Here is a 16,289-nt window from a genome sequence, read left to right on the forward strand (position 1 = left end):
ACAAAAGAAAAAGCAAAATTACAACAACAAATCGCACACACTGGTTGCACTATTGTGCTGAATGCTGGTGTGTTCTCAGTGTCAGCTGTTGAGCATTGTAGCCAGCAGGGCCAGTCAGCTGTGGCATAAGGCTTAACCGCCCCGAATGGACCCTGATGGGATCATATGATGGAGCATCATTAGGAATCTGTAGCTGCCGTCTTCAGGCAGAGGAGCGGTGACTCACAATGAGCTTCTATCCAAGACGACTATTCTGAGATCAGTTTTTATGTTCTATGCTGATTTAGGGGAATATCACAATCCCTGCAGTTTGTTGCATGAACAATGAATTTTTCAAAGAATGGTAAGGCTTTTTATTCATTTTTTATCTGATAATTTTACCAACAAATTTACATTTTTATTTATGGAAGCTTACAAAAAAAATGCTACTGATAATTTCATCTTGTAGTCACATTTAAAACTAGCTGCACTTTGTGTCATTTTCTTTGGTTTCTCATATTATTCCTCACATCAATCTGTGACTGTTGAGTGATCTTGGTAGAAACTTGAGATCAGTTGGTGGGCTAATCATTACGTCGAGCAAACTCCCCTGCCACCTTGTTTCCAGCAGCTTTGTTTCCATCCGTCTTTTCAGGGTGGAAAAAAAACCTCCACATTCCAGCTTTGACTGTTGAAGCAGAACAAAGTTATCAATGCTTATTTACTAGAGGTCTGTCGAGGACAGAGGAGCACTAATGCATAATGTATTTGCTAGTTGTGGGCTGCTTGTAAGAATGCTGGCGAGGGATGAGTGAGATCATCATAAACACATTCATATTTGTAAAACTTAGATTACATTTATACAAGAGGAAAGCTTTAGTTAGATCTAAGTTTACTGCACATTCACCACTGTAAGAAGTGAGTTTATAACTAAGATATTTCTTTCCATAAAAATGTAGTTCTCAATGTAAATGTGTCTTCATCGTCATGAAAATGGCTTCGAACTGTATTTATTGTTTCCATAAACACATTTGTTTGTTTGCTTCTCCACCACTGAGATATATTTTATAGGGTGCTGACTAAGTTCTAGGAAAAATCACTGTTTTTATGGTTGCTTTAGTTTTGTTTTCATCACCCAGAGCCCCAAGCATCTGTCCATGTGACGCCGGGAGACATTTTCATAACAGATTCATACACAGTCACCAAAACAAACACAACCAAACAAACCTGCAGACAGCAAGGGGGACAACAGAATGGTCTTATCAAATCTAAACCGTGGAAAGTTAGGCTAGTGGATTTGAACTAATTGTTATTATCCGTGCCTTATGTGGGAGCTTGTCTGGTTTAATTCCAGAGTCATCCTGAGAACAGGGCGTCAGCTCTCAGTTTCAGGGAAAAGATAACAACCGCAGGAAAACGATGTTCAGGCCAGTTACACCGTGCACTGCTTCACCACCGGTGTGACCTTTGGTGAACTTTGGTGAAATGAATGGAAGCGTGTCAGGATCAGGATTTTTTTTATTGTATTTTGCTCTGCTTTGTTATTTACACTATCCTCTCTGCTGCTGTAACCCTGCGAGACTAATAAAGGATTATCTTATCTTATCTTATCAGAGAAAATGCTCTTTGGCGTTCCGTTCTGGTTTTGGTGACTAAGCACAACAATCCCCACCGACCGCGAGCGTGCACGTCGTTCTCACTGCTCTGGCCGTGAGAAAGAATGCCACGCTAATTAGGCATTAGTTAATAGTACACATAACAGAGGATTTACGGTGGGTCGGGCTGAAATTCAATGCAGGCTTTACAAAGGACTGTAAACGCGAGGAGTGAGTTAAATGCACGGTTTTCTTCGACGCGTACGTACAATAGCTGGGGGCAGTGGGCAGCGACTGTGTGGGATCACACTGTTCCTGCTGAGCCGGCTCGGCAGGCCGTCGGCGTGAAGGGGCCGCACACACTTTCCCAGCACTTGATCATCCTCTGACATCAGGACAGATTTAATGGATTAGACATTTGGTGGTTCAGTCGGCTCTTCTTGCAGTTCATTTCGTTTTTTTTAAGATGCCATATGGTGTTAAATAGTTTCATCAGACTGAAAGTACAGTATAACTGAACCCTTACGGAGAGCCATGCAAATCATAGCCAGATTCAAACGTTTTATTTTCAGCGTTTTTGACTTTGCTTTTGTGTGCTCATGCACAGATGTTTTGAATAGAAAATGATGGTGGAATACAAATTTCTCTTCTGGTCTTCAAAAAAGACAATGAGGAAATACACTGTAGCCCATGTGATCACTAACAATCCTTAAAATCTGTTTCATAAAATATTCATAAAGCATGTTTTTTTGTATTATGATAGAAGTTAAGTCTTTCTCAGTATTTGAATTGTCCCATAGACATACAGAACCTATTAACTGATTTTCATATCTTAAATGAGAATCACATATTCGGTGACAGGCAGTCACATCCAGGGCAGAGCCAGTCTTTAGGATGCTGGCTCTAGAAACTGTGTGTTGTGTAGGAGGGTGTGGTCCGTCGGTGAATCATCGTTCTCTGCATTACGCTTTACTCCCTCATCACCAGAAGGATTTCTGTCGATACATTAAGGAATCATTTGATTATCAAAATCAATTAACACTCATATTATCTTGCAAACCCTGCAGCGACGAGTGAGAGAGCGTTGTGTGTTTTTTTTTTTTTGCACAGTCACTGCCTTTGTCCATCCTCCTGGGCCGAGCCCAGCCCAGCCCCTCTGCTCTATGTCGACAGCCCACTCATCACATTCAAATGGCCCAGTGGCCCACACACACACAGCACGCTGCCTCTATGGAGACTGTCTGCTACCATACAAAAGACACTTTGTTAGAAGGGGAGCAGCGTCCAAGTTCCACAGACGTGTTCATGTGTCAGGTTGACGGTTGGCTTTTCATTCAAACGTCAAGGAGCGCCACTTTGAAAAGTGGAATCTACCCGCCTCACTCGGCCCACATTAGCATTCTGACCCACATTAAGAAACAACAGGAACATGCTTCCTAGGTTGAAACGTTAGATCAGTTCAGATCAGATCAATTCTTATTTATAGTAAGTGGGATTTCTATTTTTTATTTTCATACCAGGATATACTGTATGTGTTTGATAGTTGGAAAATTGGAACTAACCTATGAAAACTAACATTAGATCAGGTTCAGGAAACATGATTTAGATAGTAGTCACCAGGCTATCAGGTTATCAGGGGTTGATTCGCAGCTACAGCAGCCAGAATCCTGAGTGCTAAGTGCTAATAGCTAATTAAGTGCATTAGATTTTCCGGATCAGTGTCCAACGCCAGCCCAAACCGGTGCGCCGTGATTTCACAATCGCATCTAGCAGCTGCTTTGCGGTTTCATTTTACAGGTTTCACCCACAGTAGATGTTTTTATCTCAGTTTATATCGGAAATGTAGAATCTGGTTGTTTTTGCTGGTTGTTGTCCATCAGCCTGACAAGGTGGGAAATAAGATGTTAAAAATTAAATCCATCCACAGTAAATACACAGTACAGTATATACTGTATGTACTTTAGCTAAAAACATAATATTGATCTTGTGACCAAGCTCTTCGTTTATCAAATCAATAGGCTTCATTTAAAATGGGCAGCGTAATCCAAACCAGCAGACCTCTCAGATTTTCTTTTCCTGCTCCATTAGTCTTTAGCTGCAGAAATATGTCTGTTTTAAGTCTTTAATCATATATTAGTCTCACATTTATCATTTAAAAATGTACACGCATAGTCTGGAATACATTTGACTACTAGTCTTCCCGTGTTATATGAACTATAACTTGAATCCTTGTCCCATGCAGTTGTGTTATATCTGTCTGAGCTTGACGCCTGCCCACTGTTGTATTTCTAAATGTTGCTGTCATGGCGATGGGAAACCAGCATGAGCTGAACCTCATTCCACAGCTTAGCTCAGCTCCTCTTGCATGAGATCATCGCGTGTCTCTGTCCCAGCCCTGACTCACTGCTCTGTAGCCTCTCCTCTCTCGCCCCGGCAGCACAAGCCTTCTCCAGAATGCAGCAGATGCTGGGAAACGATCCCACCCTGGCAGTCGGAAGTGGATTTCTCCACCGTTTCATAGTCGGCCAGGGAGTGATTCGTTCTGTCTGTTTTTATGTCGATTAGAAAGGCCTACCATTTTGAAACCGTTGCTACGCCTCTGTGAATTGTCTGATATCAAGCGTGACCCGGAAAAAGAGAGTGTGGCGATACAGGCGGGTGACGGAATCAAAAAAGAGAAACAATATGATTGCAAATGCTTTCATACAGGGCGAGAGGAGTCACTGAATGGTTTGATGAGTAAGGAAATGGTGTCAAATATATTTTTATGGCCTTCACCATCACTCAATCTAAATCCACCAGCAGTTCAGCGATCATTACTTCTTCTTTTTTTCCCAAACAGAAATCCGTTTTATCATTTAAATGTAGCATTTTACACAGTTTTACCTTTAAGTCTCACAGGGAGAGTCTGGGGAGGAAAACCAGATTGCCTCATGCACAAATACTTGTATGTTGCAGTCTTGTCTGTTGCACATATGCAGGCTTGATTTGGAGTGTGTGTGTGTGTGTGTGTGTGTGTGTCCCATTAGCTGTCATTATTGCTTCCTCCTTTCCTCTCCTTGACTTTCCTAAGTGCCTTTGGGGTGATAGCTCATATATGAGGGCACTTTGCCAGCTTCACCTTCATCCTCCATTTGCCTTACATCAAGGGCGATACAATATTTCTTTACAAATGTCTTCATATAAAACGTGGAACTTAATGTTGCAGATAACTGTAGAATTATTGGTTAAGAAGAAACCTTGATTGATACCGTCCCTCTTCAATGTAGATAATAATCATCCCTGCACAGATGATCAGACACTGTTTCTTCTTTGTCTGAGGTCTGTAGACTGAAAGACTGACTGGAAGTGGAAGGGCTGCTTTCACGGCAGTTTACTGAACTGTTCCAGTCACATATTTCAGATGCTGCCCAGCCCTTCTGAGAAGACTGACTCTAGTATTCTCGCCTACCAAGAATGATAAAAATGCACCTGCGAGTACCTCCCCCTTATCGTTGGGCTTGCATTGTTGTTTACCCGCCGGAAAAGCACGTTTACAACATGCCTGTTAAAAGGAAAATGGAGAAAAAAGGTAGCCGTATTGTTGCTGAGTCATCATTCCGGTGGGCCTCTGTGCATTACTGTGCATTACAAATGAGGATGAAGGGTTTGAGATGATAACATCTGAGGTTGCTGGAAGTTGCAACCATCGTTTTCGCACGTTAGCGGTATTTTTACACCTGCTGATCATCTTAGCATTGTCACTTTGAGCAGGTTAGCATGCTGGTGTTAGCATTTAGCTTCACTGAGATGCTGCCTTTTTCTTTCTTTCTTTTTTTTTTTACAATTGTGTTCTAAATGAAGCGGGCATGTGACACAGCAGAGATGTAATCAAAACCCACTCCAGTAAATCGATTTCTTCGAGCATTTTTCACAAGTACGGGCGGAGTTAACAATGTGTTTTCTATGTTGTTCATCCCGATGAAGCGTTTTGTGTGATTTTTAATTTGGACGGCTTTTTCTATTTCCTGTTCCGAGCAGGATCAGACAATACTGTGTTGCAGTGATTCATGCCCTGTCATTCTGTGCAATTTCCATCAAGGTGCTAACGTGTTGACTTAGATGATGTACTTGTATTTCACTGCTATGCAACGGGCGGCCTTGTGCTCAAAACAAAGCTCAGGTACACATGCTAGTTGTGACACAAGACATGTGAAAGCCGTTGTGCAAGAGTGATTGGCGAGTCCTTGTCGTGGACGGGAAGGTCGTTCGCCTTTTCTGTTTAGCCTTTATGTCTGTTTTGATTCCAGGGGGTCAAGAGGATTACACCGGCTGGATTTTGATTGCTAGGACTTTTTGACTCAGCTCTGCTCAGAATGTGTGGATATTTTAGGCAGCCTGACGTAACAAGATGCCAAAGGTTTTACCGTCCGACCCCCTGTGCCAGGCTTTCTCAGGAAAAACAATCATTTTATCCCTGCCCTGTTCAACAATTCTTCAGAAAAGTAGCCATGATGGTGTTGATCGCTGTTCTAGAAATCTTGTTGTGTGTTATTGGAAGCAGTTTGGCAGCTAAACACACATCTTGATTTTTTTGAGTATTGTAAAATCAAAGTTCTCACTTATAAACATTCCCTTTGGGGTTTATAAATCACATTCACAAACCCAAAATAAGACTTGGAAACAGACTTATAACGTATCCACAAATAGGTAAAAACGGTTCTAATCCAAATCCACAAGCATTGATTTAATCAGTCTTATAGTTGTTGTGTGTAAGTATGGTGGAAGTCGAGGTGGCAGCGAACACGTGGGCTGCAGTTGCAGGGCAGCATGGTTTAGGGTTGGAGCTATTTATAGCCACGCACATGTGCTTTGCTGAGGTCTACAAATAAGTGTCTCTGCTCTCCGTTTGAATGCTGTGGTGGACTGTCGGCTAGCTCCGGCCTCGGACTGTCGACGGAGTGCACACGGGCCACAAAACCTTTGCTTTGATACAAAACTGCCATGTCATCATTTTTCGTGTTGATTGCTGTCATTGTTAACAGAAGCAATGCCTTTAAGTGCAAATAATTAAGCTGCAAATAATGACCGGAGACTGAATAGTGACACTTAATTACTACTTAACTACAACCAGTTTATCTTGCTATGGTGTGAGACTTCACTTCTTCAGGAGGCTTCACCGACTGTTTTCTTCTCCACAGCCCGAGTTTCAAAATGTCAAGGCGTTCAGATGTAATATGAGAGAGAAGTGGTTAGTCAGGCTCTCATGATCCTTCAAACATCAACCCATTAAAGTCAGAGGGCACAAGCTGTTGGTTAACACATTTTCTAAACCAAAAGTCTGTTGGACAATGTGAAAAGTGAGAACACCACGAGACAGCGTGATTCCTAAATACTTAAAGCAATATTGTGAAGTATTCTCAGTAAAACGTGGCTTTAGTTGTCTTCAATTGTCTGAAAAAATCTTCTTTGCTCCAGACTTCTTGCTTTAATTTAAACTAGACCTCAAATTCCACACTTGCGTATTAAGTTATAATAAAGGCTGTTTTTTTATTTATTTATTCCTCTCTGTTATGTGTTAGCAGTCATGTGTTTTGTGTTAAACCTGCAGTTAACTGAAAGAATTTGCTTCACAGCGATGTGTTTTTGGCTCGCCGGTGAAACCGAATGAGTCAGTTGGTGTGGCTGTGTGAGACGTGCCTTCTGTGAGGCATATGCAACAAACAAAACAAACAAATGATGACATAGTATACAGCTGCAGCTCTTCTGAAATAAATAACATGTTTGCGTGACTTACCTTAGTAATAAACTGCATTTTATTTTGCCAAGAAAAACTGGTGTAAAATGGGTAAATAGTACAAATATCATCACATCATTTATTATGTCATAAGGGAAAGAGACTGATTTAACTTAAAAAATTGTGCAGCATCAGAAGAATGAGATGATATTTGACCTGACGTCATTGTTATTCTATTATCCATCCATCCATCCATCCATTGTCTACCACTTATCCTGTATTCAGGGTCGCGGGTATTCTATTATTATACTGTTATTATATATAGTTATAGCTGATTTGTTTAATCAGATATCTGATCTTTATTCATCTTTGCTACTGTTTATATAAGACTGTTTTTAAGTCCAATGAGTTTTGGGCTCATTCTCACTTTTTTTTTTTATTCTGATAAGATCCTCAAGAGGGCACCATACTGTTAAACACACCCTCTTTTTCTGGGAAGCAAAGGTACAGAAATAACTTGTCTCTCATCATATTCAAACCTGCTCCCTACTTGCTGACCACGTCTGATAGCTGGTTGATGACGCCCTCTTTCAGCTCCCGTCCGATCCTTTGAGCTGGAACGTTTCCTGGAACCCTCCACTAATGTATATTAATTATGCAGTGTAGAGCTTAGATATGGGCATCACGGACCAAATGAATGTCCGACTGCAGGCAGCATTACTCTATTCCTCTGATTCAGATGTGGAGGGGCAGATGCATCATGACACAGCAGTCATTCTATTTCTTTCCTTCTTTTTATTATAATTTTTTGATAAATGTCTCTGTCAGACTACGATGTGATAGGCTGATGCTGGCTTCCTTTGATCTGATGTTTGGCTTCATGCCAGGCCTTAATCTAAGTGTGTAGACCTTCATACATAATCATCATCAGACCAAACCCACTTTCTAATTCTCAGCAGCTTTTACACACGACTATTTTTAGATGAACTAAATGTAAGAATCTGCAGATAGAACTGTCACAGGGCGCTTCAGTTAGCCTTTATCCTGGATTTCAGGCTTTATTACAACAGTATGTGCATATCTTTATTATGACATGTTGCCTGTGACCTTCATTCTTTTTTTGCTTCACTGAAGTCCCTCATCTTAGGACAGGAGCACTTTGATTTCCTATACGCTCAGTATAATAAGAAAGGGTGCTTGTCCCTTTCTTAGCTATTTTTCGTGCCGTATGAAGGGCGATGATCGTCTTCATGGATGTTTTCTCAGTTGCTTCTGCTAAAGAAAACTTTGTGGTGAGTCTTGGCAGCTGCACAATAGAGAGATGATTATTAGGAAACTTTAGCACCCTTGATGATTAAGGTCTGTAGTTGCACACATTGCTCAAGGCATTTGATGCACGCTGTCATCACAAATGGCGGTACATTGCTTTTGAATGGCAGCTTTAATAAACTGGCTGTATCCTCCCTTCGTAAGTTGGAACCATCCGAAAACACAACAAGGAGTTTTCCTTCTTTTTTTTCCCCTCTTTTTTTTTTATAAGAGGCGCCGATTTCTTTCTGTGGTTTTGGAGCGCTGCTGCTAGATAAACACCAAACTGGGTAGAAACTGAAAATAGCGAGCAGCCGTGGAAAACCTGACAGGACTCGTTCTGGATGCTTGATGGGAAAGGGAGTCGCGGCTGCCCTAGAGGCTGGTAGGCAGGAGACTGTTGCTGCTTCCTCACTCGCTTATCCGCATGGCATCCGTCTACGCGAACCACGGTCCTCTGGACGGCCCTCAGGAGCCACCGCAGAAGATGAAGTACCTGCTTCAGGCCGAGAGGGAGCACAGAGCTCACCTGGTTACTCTTATGTGCTGCATGGGTCAGTATTTATCTCACTGCTGTTTCGTGTCGTTTCCTTGAAACGGCAGTCATGTCTAAGCTTGCTCATTACTACATGTAAGATATCATTGAGAAAACACCTTTTGTGACTGAGGCGTATCAAAGGGAGGATTATCTGTGTTGTTCATGATGTGGTCAGTGTTTGAGGGAGATGCTGATCTTCCAGTGTTAGTGGAGGAAATGTGACCTATAGCCAGCAGTTCCTTCTGACCGTGTCATTGATTGTACATGTGTGTTTTTGTGAGTTCACTGAGGACGATTCAGAGTTGTGTAAAGCAGACTGAGCAGTGGAATGAGTCACAGCTGTGGCGACTGGCCTGAGTCCTGCTCTGCTCTCACACCGGACAGAGGCCGGCCTTAAGGAGGAATACAGCAACGACAAATACAAGCTGTTACGCAAAACCACAAGTGTAGCTTTACTTTTTCTTAATTATACTACTGCCACTAGAAAGGTACTGATTTTAGTTTCCCTTTCTTTTTTTTAATTGTCTCCATTTGCTGGTTTCCCATATGTCTCCAGCTGCAGAAAGCCTGGTTGCTATGGTGATGGGAAACATCAAAACAGAATGCGGTCAAGAGCGTGCAGGAGAGAGTGATGTCATTTAAAGGAAATGACATACTTCCTTTAAGCCACTGAGACTTGTGGTCTTCGTTTGTCCTTTTCTTTCTACATCACTTTCACTGAAGCTATGAATCCAAAAATAGCTTTGCATTGAATCCGTGCAGCAGGAAGCAAAACATGAAGCTGCCAAACTGAACCACTGTATGCGAGGAAAGTTGCTGTTTCCTCATTTTTCTCAATTACCACCACAAAACAAAGCAGGCAACATAATCGGTGTATACAAAGCAGACTTAAGGCTTGTCTAATCTTCTTAGATTTGAATTGTTGACTAAACACTAATATGGTCGTTGCTTTGCAATGTAGGGGAAATAATAATTTGATGCATTTTCCTTTTTTCTCTCTTCTTCAGATGAAAGAGACAGAGTGCAGAAGAAGACATTTACAAAATGGATAAACCAGCATCTGCTGAAGGTAAGAACAGTTTCCCGTTTTCTGTCAAATATCCAATATCTGTTTGTGAAAACTGTATCTCGTTCATCTGGTTCCTTTGGAAACTATTCACTGATACAGAGGCGAACCCTAAATAGTTAAAATTCCAACAATCAGCAAACCATTTCCCCTCAAACGTAAAGAATCCATTAGAGAAGTGTCGGCAGTAAAAACAATTACACTCTCCCTGTTCGTCCCAACACGCTGACATTCCTCCCCAGATGTTGTCAAAGCTGGCTGAAAGTAATTTCGCCTGACATGTGCTGTTGCCCTGTTGCAGCAACAGGTTGTCTGTTGCTGGCAGGAATCTGATTTGTGTGTGTGCGCGTGTGCGTGTGTAATTGAATGAAACACTTTAGCAGACAGACAAGTATGGGCAAGTGTCATCTAATGTGCCTTTGTTAAAATGAATCACTACCTGGAAGTCATGCAAGATGTCAAACTTTATAGACACATTAATCACTGTTATCACTAAAACACGCCTGCATTTCTGTTATTGTTTATGTTAATATCTAGTTATGGGTTATATAAATATATATATATATATATATATATATATATATATATATATATATATATAAATTAAGGGAATTCATTCATTTATTCCACTATTATTGAGATGCCTAAAAAGTCGATAAATAGTGTAAGCTGCTCAGCGATACTGATATAGATGCATTATTTGATGCCAAAGGTCCTGTTAATATGGATGTCTGTCAGGAAGCCAGTGACTTGCTATATAAATATCAACAGAAACAATAACTGGAATAGATAGGAAGTATAAATAGAAGTCATAGCCAAAAATCAGTGACCAAATGAGCGACAAATGCAAGCTCAGTTGTTTTTAAGCTGACTCAGCATGGAGAGTTTTCAGCAAGTCCATTCTTGCAAATGCAACACAGCAATAAAACATGACACATGCCGTGACGGTGCAGAGAGAAACAGAAACGTGTATAAAAACGACATGCTGTGCACCACACATTTATGGTTTAATGTGAATATTTGCATTTTATGTCATGTTTTACAGCCAGATTTCAGACCTCTTTAGCTTAACTGTAAAATCCGTTTCCATCCACGAGAAATCAGAGGTGCTGAGTAATAGCAGGGGGGGGATCTGCTCTGTTGACCCAATAACATAAGGGTGCAAGTCTATTTTGGCTCCACAGCTGTGGCTGCTATCTGGGATTACAGTGCTGAAAGCCCTGTGTGAAAGCAGGTCAGCGGGCAGCGGGGTGATTTCAGAGGCGCGGTATTTAGGACAGGAAGGAGAGACGGGCCTGCTGGAAGGCCTCGGACCCGAGTTGTTAAGCACCTCGCTCCAGTGCTTAGATAAGGTGTCACAATGATGTCCTGTGTGCTTTAGGATAGGTTCATTTCAGTTTCAAGGGGACTGTGAGGAAAAAAATACACCCGCGTGTTGTAAAATGTGTTAAACAGGTTTAAACTGAACACACGGTGGATTTAGTGACATAATAAAGCAACATCAAAGAGAGAGCACAAAGAGTTATAGTTACGCCAGGTGAATGAAAGATATTCCTGGTTTAATCCTCAAAGATTTCTTCTTTAGAAATTGAGATTAATATCGTTCAATAACAGCAAACTGCTTAGAGATTTGAAACAACACCAATTTTGATTACAAATATAGCTATATTTCTAGTTGTGTGAATTATATGCTCACATTTTGCTTCCACCCTCATGTCTGTAGGTACGAAAGCATATAAATGACCTGTATGAAGACTTACGAGATGGACATAACCTGATCTCACTGCTGGAGGTTTTGTCTGGAGACACATTGGTGAGTGGACATTTTTCTGTTGTCTTCATTTTCATGCTCCGTGTTGTCAGGTTTTGGTTTATGTGGACATGTTTCGTGATAGTATTGTCTTTGAGATCATTCTCATGAAATCACAAAACATTCAGATTGACCATTTTCTTACTGGTCAGACACCATTAAAACATATTCCTCTTCCCTGCTTTCCCCTCCTGACCTTGTTTCCCCCAAAACCATGATATCATGAAACTGACTGATCTGTCCATCATTGGGATTAGTTGTGTTGTGCTGCTAGATGTAAAATGAATTAGCGTGGTACAGTAAGCCAAGATTTCTTCGGATGGATGGGGCACTGTGTGCCACAGTGGTAGTGCTCAAATATCCCCATGCTTGTGTGGGATATTAAGTAGGGCGATTACCCACGAAAGGTTGTTGTCTTTCAGTCAAACAAATGTAAGCAAGGAAAAGAGATTAATGGGGAAAACTAGCTCTCTTGTTGCCCTCTGGATTTCCTGGCGAGTTACTTGAGCCGATAATCGGTCATTAACAAAGTTTAACTTGCTAACTGGCCTTTTTAACGCACTAACTGCCAAAGGCTACCTTCATCCTTTGTTTGGACCCCCAAGCAAGTGCTAACCATAACATTATAGCTTGGCAATATATGGTTAATGACATCAGAAGCTTTTTTTTTTACCACAGTTAAATGCGCAGTTATTCAAACTGCTGTATGCAAAACTCCTGTAGGTTCTCTGCTGGTTATGAGCTGTTTGAACTCTTGACCCTCAGGAGACAAACATTGCTGCACCTCTGGGCATAAAATTCAGGTCACATCTTATTGAAACTGTTGTAAATGAATATTGTAAATAGCAAAAGGCTAGAATATAAGCTACATTTCCTCTATATCTCTGAAACGCTTCACTGATATTGTCAGACTCTCTTCTTAATAAGTCTGTCTTCTTATTTTGGGTTAATTTTGGATTTGAAAAGCAGCTTTTTCTGCAGGATTGTCTGCCATTAAATCAGGCTTTTCATCATCTGAAGGCACGTGAATGCATATCTGAATAGTTTGCTGTCATGGGCTACTTACGCATGCAAACAGAGCCAAGACGAGATAGTCTAGTAGAAGTCTAGTTTTCTCTCGGAACACTTCAATTACAATATGCTGGAAGGTTATTATTCATGCCCAATGATGCCAAAAATTAACTGCTTCCATGAAATTGAATCCAGGTGCCAAATAAATTACTTTGCAGCAGTTATTCAATGAAAGAGGTTAAAATGAGCATTGTGAAAATGGTACTACTTATACAATATTCTAATTGTATTTTAACATGGAAAGTCAATATTTATGTGATAATAAAACACAGGAATAATAGCTCTTTGATGGTCCATTTCTTGCAAAATGTAATGCAAAATTATCAGGTTTAATTGAGTTACTTAATTTGGGGAAAGTTAATATTGTTAGTAAACGTCCAAAGCACATTATTCTTTATTTTTTGGCCTTGTTCTAGCAGAATGAGACCTGTTTCAGCTTTGTTCATGAGAAATCATAAGGTCTTAAATTCAGTGCCTTTATGTGTCTAATCCATCACATAGAGCACATAGAGCTGCACAGTGTGTGGACTGAGACCGTGGCTACTTAGGTGCTGCATGTTATCCAGCAGGCTATTTGCAGTATTATTTGAGTTCTCTCTTAACATGTCTTTATTTCATCCTATATTGAAGTGTGTTTATCCAGTCTGGGCTCCATACTCTTATCATGCTATGGTGTCCTTTACTGTATTCAAACTGCATGTATTCCTGTGCAAGGAGCCCCAGCAGTTCCTCCCTCTCCACTGTGACTAACTTTCATCCTCTATGAGCTATCTTATTTTCTGTTTACATCCTGTTTCCCCCTCCGACTTTCCCTCCTCTTCTGTTCTCCACTCTTTGATTGGTTTCTGTCCATTGTCTTAACTTCCTTTTTGGCCGCCATGTGTGTCCATGTCTTCCTTTTTCTTCCCCCATGTGTTGCCTTTTCGGTGATAAGCCAAGGGAGCGTGATTTTCTGAAGACATTGCGGTTGGTGAGTGGGACAGAAGCATGTGCAGTTGAGCAGCATGGAGACACGGTGGATGATGATGATAAGGGGGTACGTGTGGCTTGCCCCCTCCACCCCCCCTTTTTAACCAACTAAATCAAGAGTTGTGCTGTGGCCCGTTAACAGGAGTGTAGAAAAAAAAAATCCTACTGTATGATTTTTGTCTTACATGATTGCTTTAGCTGATATTGTAGTTCTTGTTTCCCCTTTCCCACTTTAGCTAAATCTGTGATTTCTATGCCACTTTGTTTCATAATGTCACAAATTTTGATCAGAAAATAATGTTAAGATTCCTACACGACCAGGTGATACCGATGATGCAGAGAAATGTGATCTAAAGACCCAGGCGTCTGCATGCCAAAATGGTCTTTTTGAACATGCATCAACCATTAATTTGGCACGCTGACCTTGCAAAAGCCGTACGCTGGTGCAGTGAATTGTAAAGGGAATTGCTCATGAAGCTTGGGTCTTTACATCCGTCTCACTGGCTTTGCCCATCATTGAGCCATGCAATCAAAGCGCCACAAACTTTTGCGAGCATCAGGACATTTTTCATCTGCAGCTTTCGAGTATTTAGAAGCCTCGTGGGCTCTTCGTAAGCGTAATGAGATCCACTGAATGAAAGCTCTGGGCGACGGGTTTATTATTGCTTTGATATTGACATGAGCCGGATTCTTTGTCTCAGCTTTTATCAACTTAGAAATACAGCTGAATGCAGCACACGTCGTCTTCTGCTGCTGCTGCTGCTGCTGCTGCATCCTGGCATCAACGCATTTTCCATCTCATTACCTCATGGCTCGGCCCCTGACTGTCCACGTGCATTTGACACATACCATTGGATACTCGCTTGAACAATTCTGCGTTTATTTTTTAAATTTAGTGTTTGGTGTCCACAGCACAGAGAACCAAATGTGTTACTGTGTTTTATGGGTGTCGACTAGCAGGGTTACTTGGTTTGTCTTCACATGTTAAGAGCAAATATAGATGCAAATGCTGGAAAATGTTCTGTACATGCACAGATTTTGGAGTGGGTCTGCAGAAATGGCTACTCTTGTTGTGGGTAGAGTTTTTATTTATTTTGTGTGTGTGTGTATGTTTTTGATCTTTACCTCACCAGATCAGTTGGTAAGAACCTGGAAGCATGTCCTGTGTCCACCATGTCACTAATATTTTTTTTTTTAAATGTGTGTTTTGATATTGAGATGAACCTGATTACCATATAAGGCCCCTCTTCCCTCTTTATGCCCACAGCCTCGGGAGAGAGGGAGGATGCGCTTCCACAGACTCCAGAATGTACAAATAGCACTGGATTATTTAAAGAGGCGGCAGGTGGGTATCAATCCAGGAGCTGTGTTAAACTCTCGTTCTCTTACACTTTGGATCTGAATAAATTTGAGACAAAAATACACCTAAGAGACTGGAAATCAGTCTGCAGTATGAATCCCATCCATCAGACATGATATATCAGCATGCATCATGCCTTTACAGCTCCCTTATGGATTCAGAACAGTCTCTTACTGAAAGTCCACATAATAGATTAGGAATTTTCACACTTTGATCCAGGAAGCAAATGATATAAAAGGTTAGCACGCATAAATGCATCAGTTCGTGCGTGCCTCTGATACAAGCGTGTCCAGGGAGTTGCATCATATTGTGAGAGATGTGTTCCCTCCTAACCACCAAGGCAGATACATGCAAGCGAAGGCACCACGTTTAACCGAACTGTGAATGCGAGTGGCTCACTGTGTCTGAATATGTGGGCTCAGACCGACGGAGACACACAGTGCCACATTGTGTGGCGGCGCTCCATTCAGCGGTGATTATTCCTAACATGACACGCCGTTGGACTCCTGGCATTTTTCCTTTCCTTCCCTAATGAAAATTACCATTCAGCTCCCACAAACAGTAATGGCAAGCGTTTAAGGAGCGCCGACTCCAAATCCCATCGCTGGGGTTTTTCAGAGTGCTTTTGATTGCCCTCCCCTCCCCCACCGCTCAGGATGTGATGAAGAACACAGCCTGGCTGAGCTGTAGCCAGATGTGACGTAAGGATCGAGACAAAGGCATCATAGATGGACACAAATGAGTTGTTCTATTGTTACATGTCAGACACATCCATGCATCATCTGTTGTCATAAAATGTCAAAGCGGTCTAACAGTTTAAGCATCCTTAAATCTGTCCCTGCTGCTTATTGATTCAGTTATTACAGATGACACTGGA

At 41.4% G+C, this 16,289-nt stretch overlaps 1 protein-coding gene across 3 annotated transcripts in view; it reads left to right on the forward strand.

Moving 5' to 3' along the window:
* The window catches only part of dst (dystonin), a 91,537-nt gene that overhangs the window by 7,865 nt on the left and 67,383 nt on the right, over nt 1–16,289 (forward strand). For 2 of the 3 annotated variants that reach the window (XM_084021835.1, XM_084021836.1), the window contains exons 2-4: nt 10,144–10,205; nt 11,926–12,015; nt 15,320–15,397. In XM_084021835.1, the coding sequence (XP_083877961.1) occupies nt 10,144–10,205; nt 11,926–12,015; nt 15,320–15,397 (230 nt within the window). Of the gene's footprint in view, nt 1–10,143; nt 10,206–11,925; nt 12,016–14,017; nt 14,126–15,319; nt 15,398–16,289 lie in introns of all 3 variants that reach the window. The other variant, XM_084021834.1, reaches the window with a different exon arrangement.

Source organism: Eutrigla gurnardus (assembly GCF_963514095.1).
Source record: "Eutrigla gurnardus genome assembly, chromosome: 11".
NCBI lineage: Eukaryota > Metazoa > Chordata > Actinopteri > Perciformes > Triglidae > Eutrigla > Eutrigla gurnardus.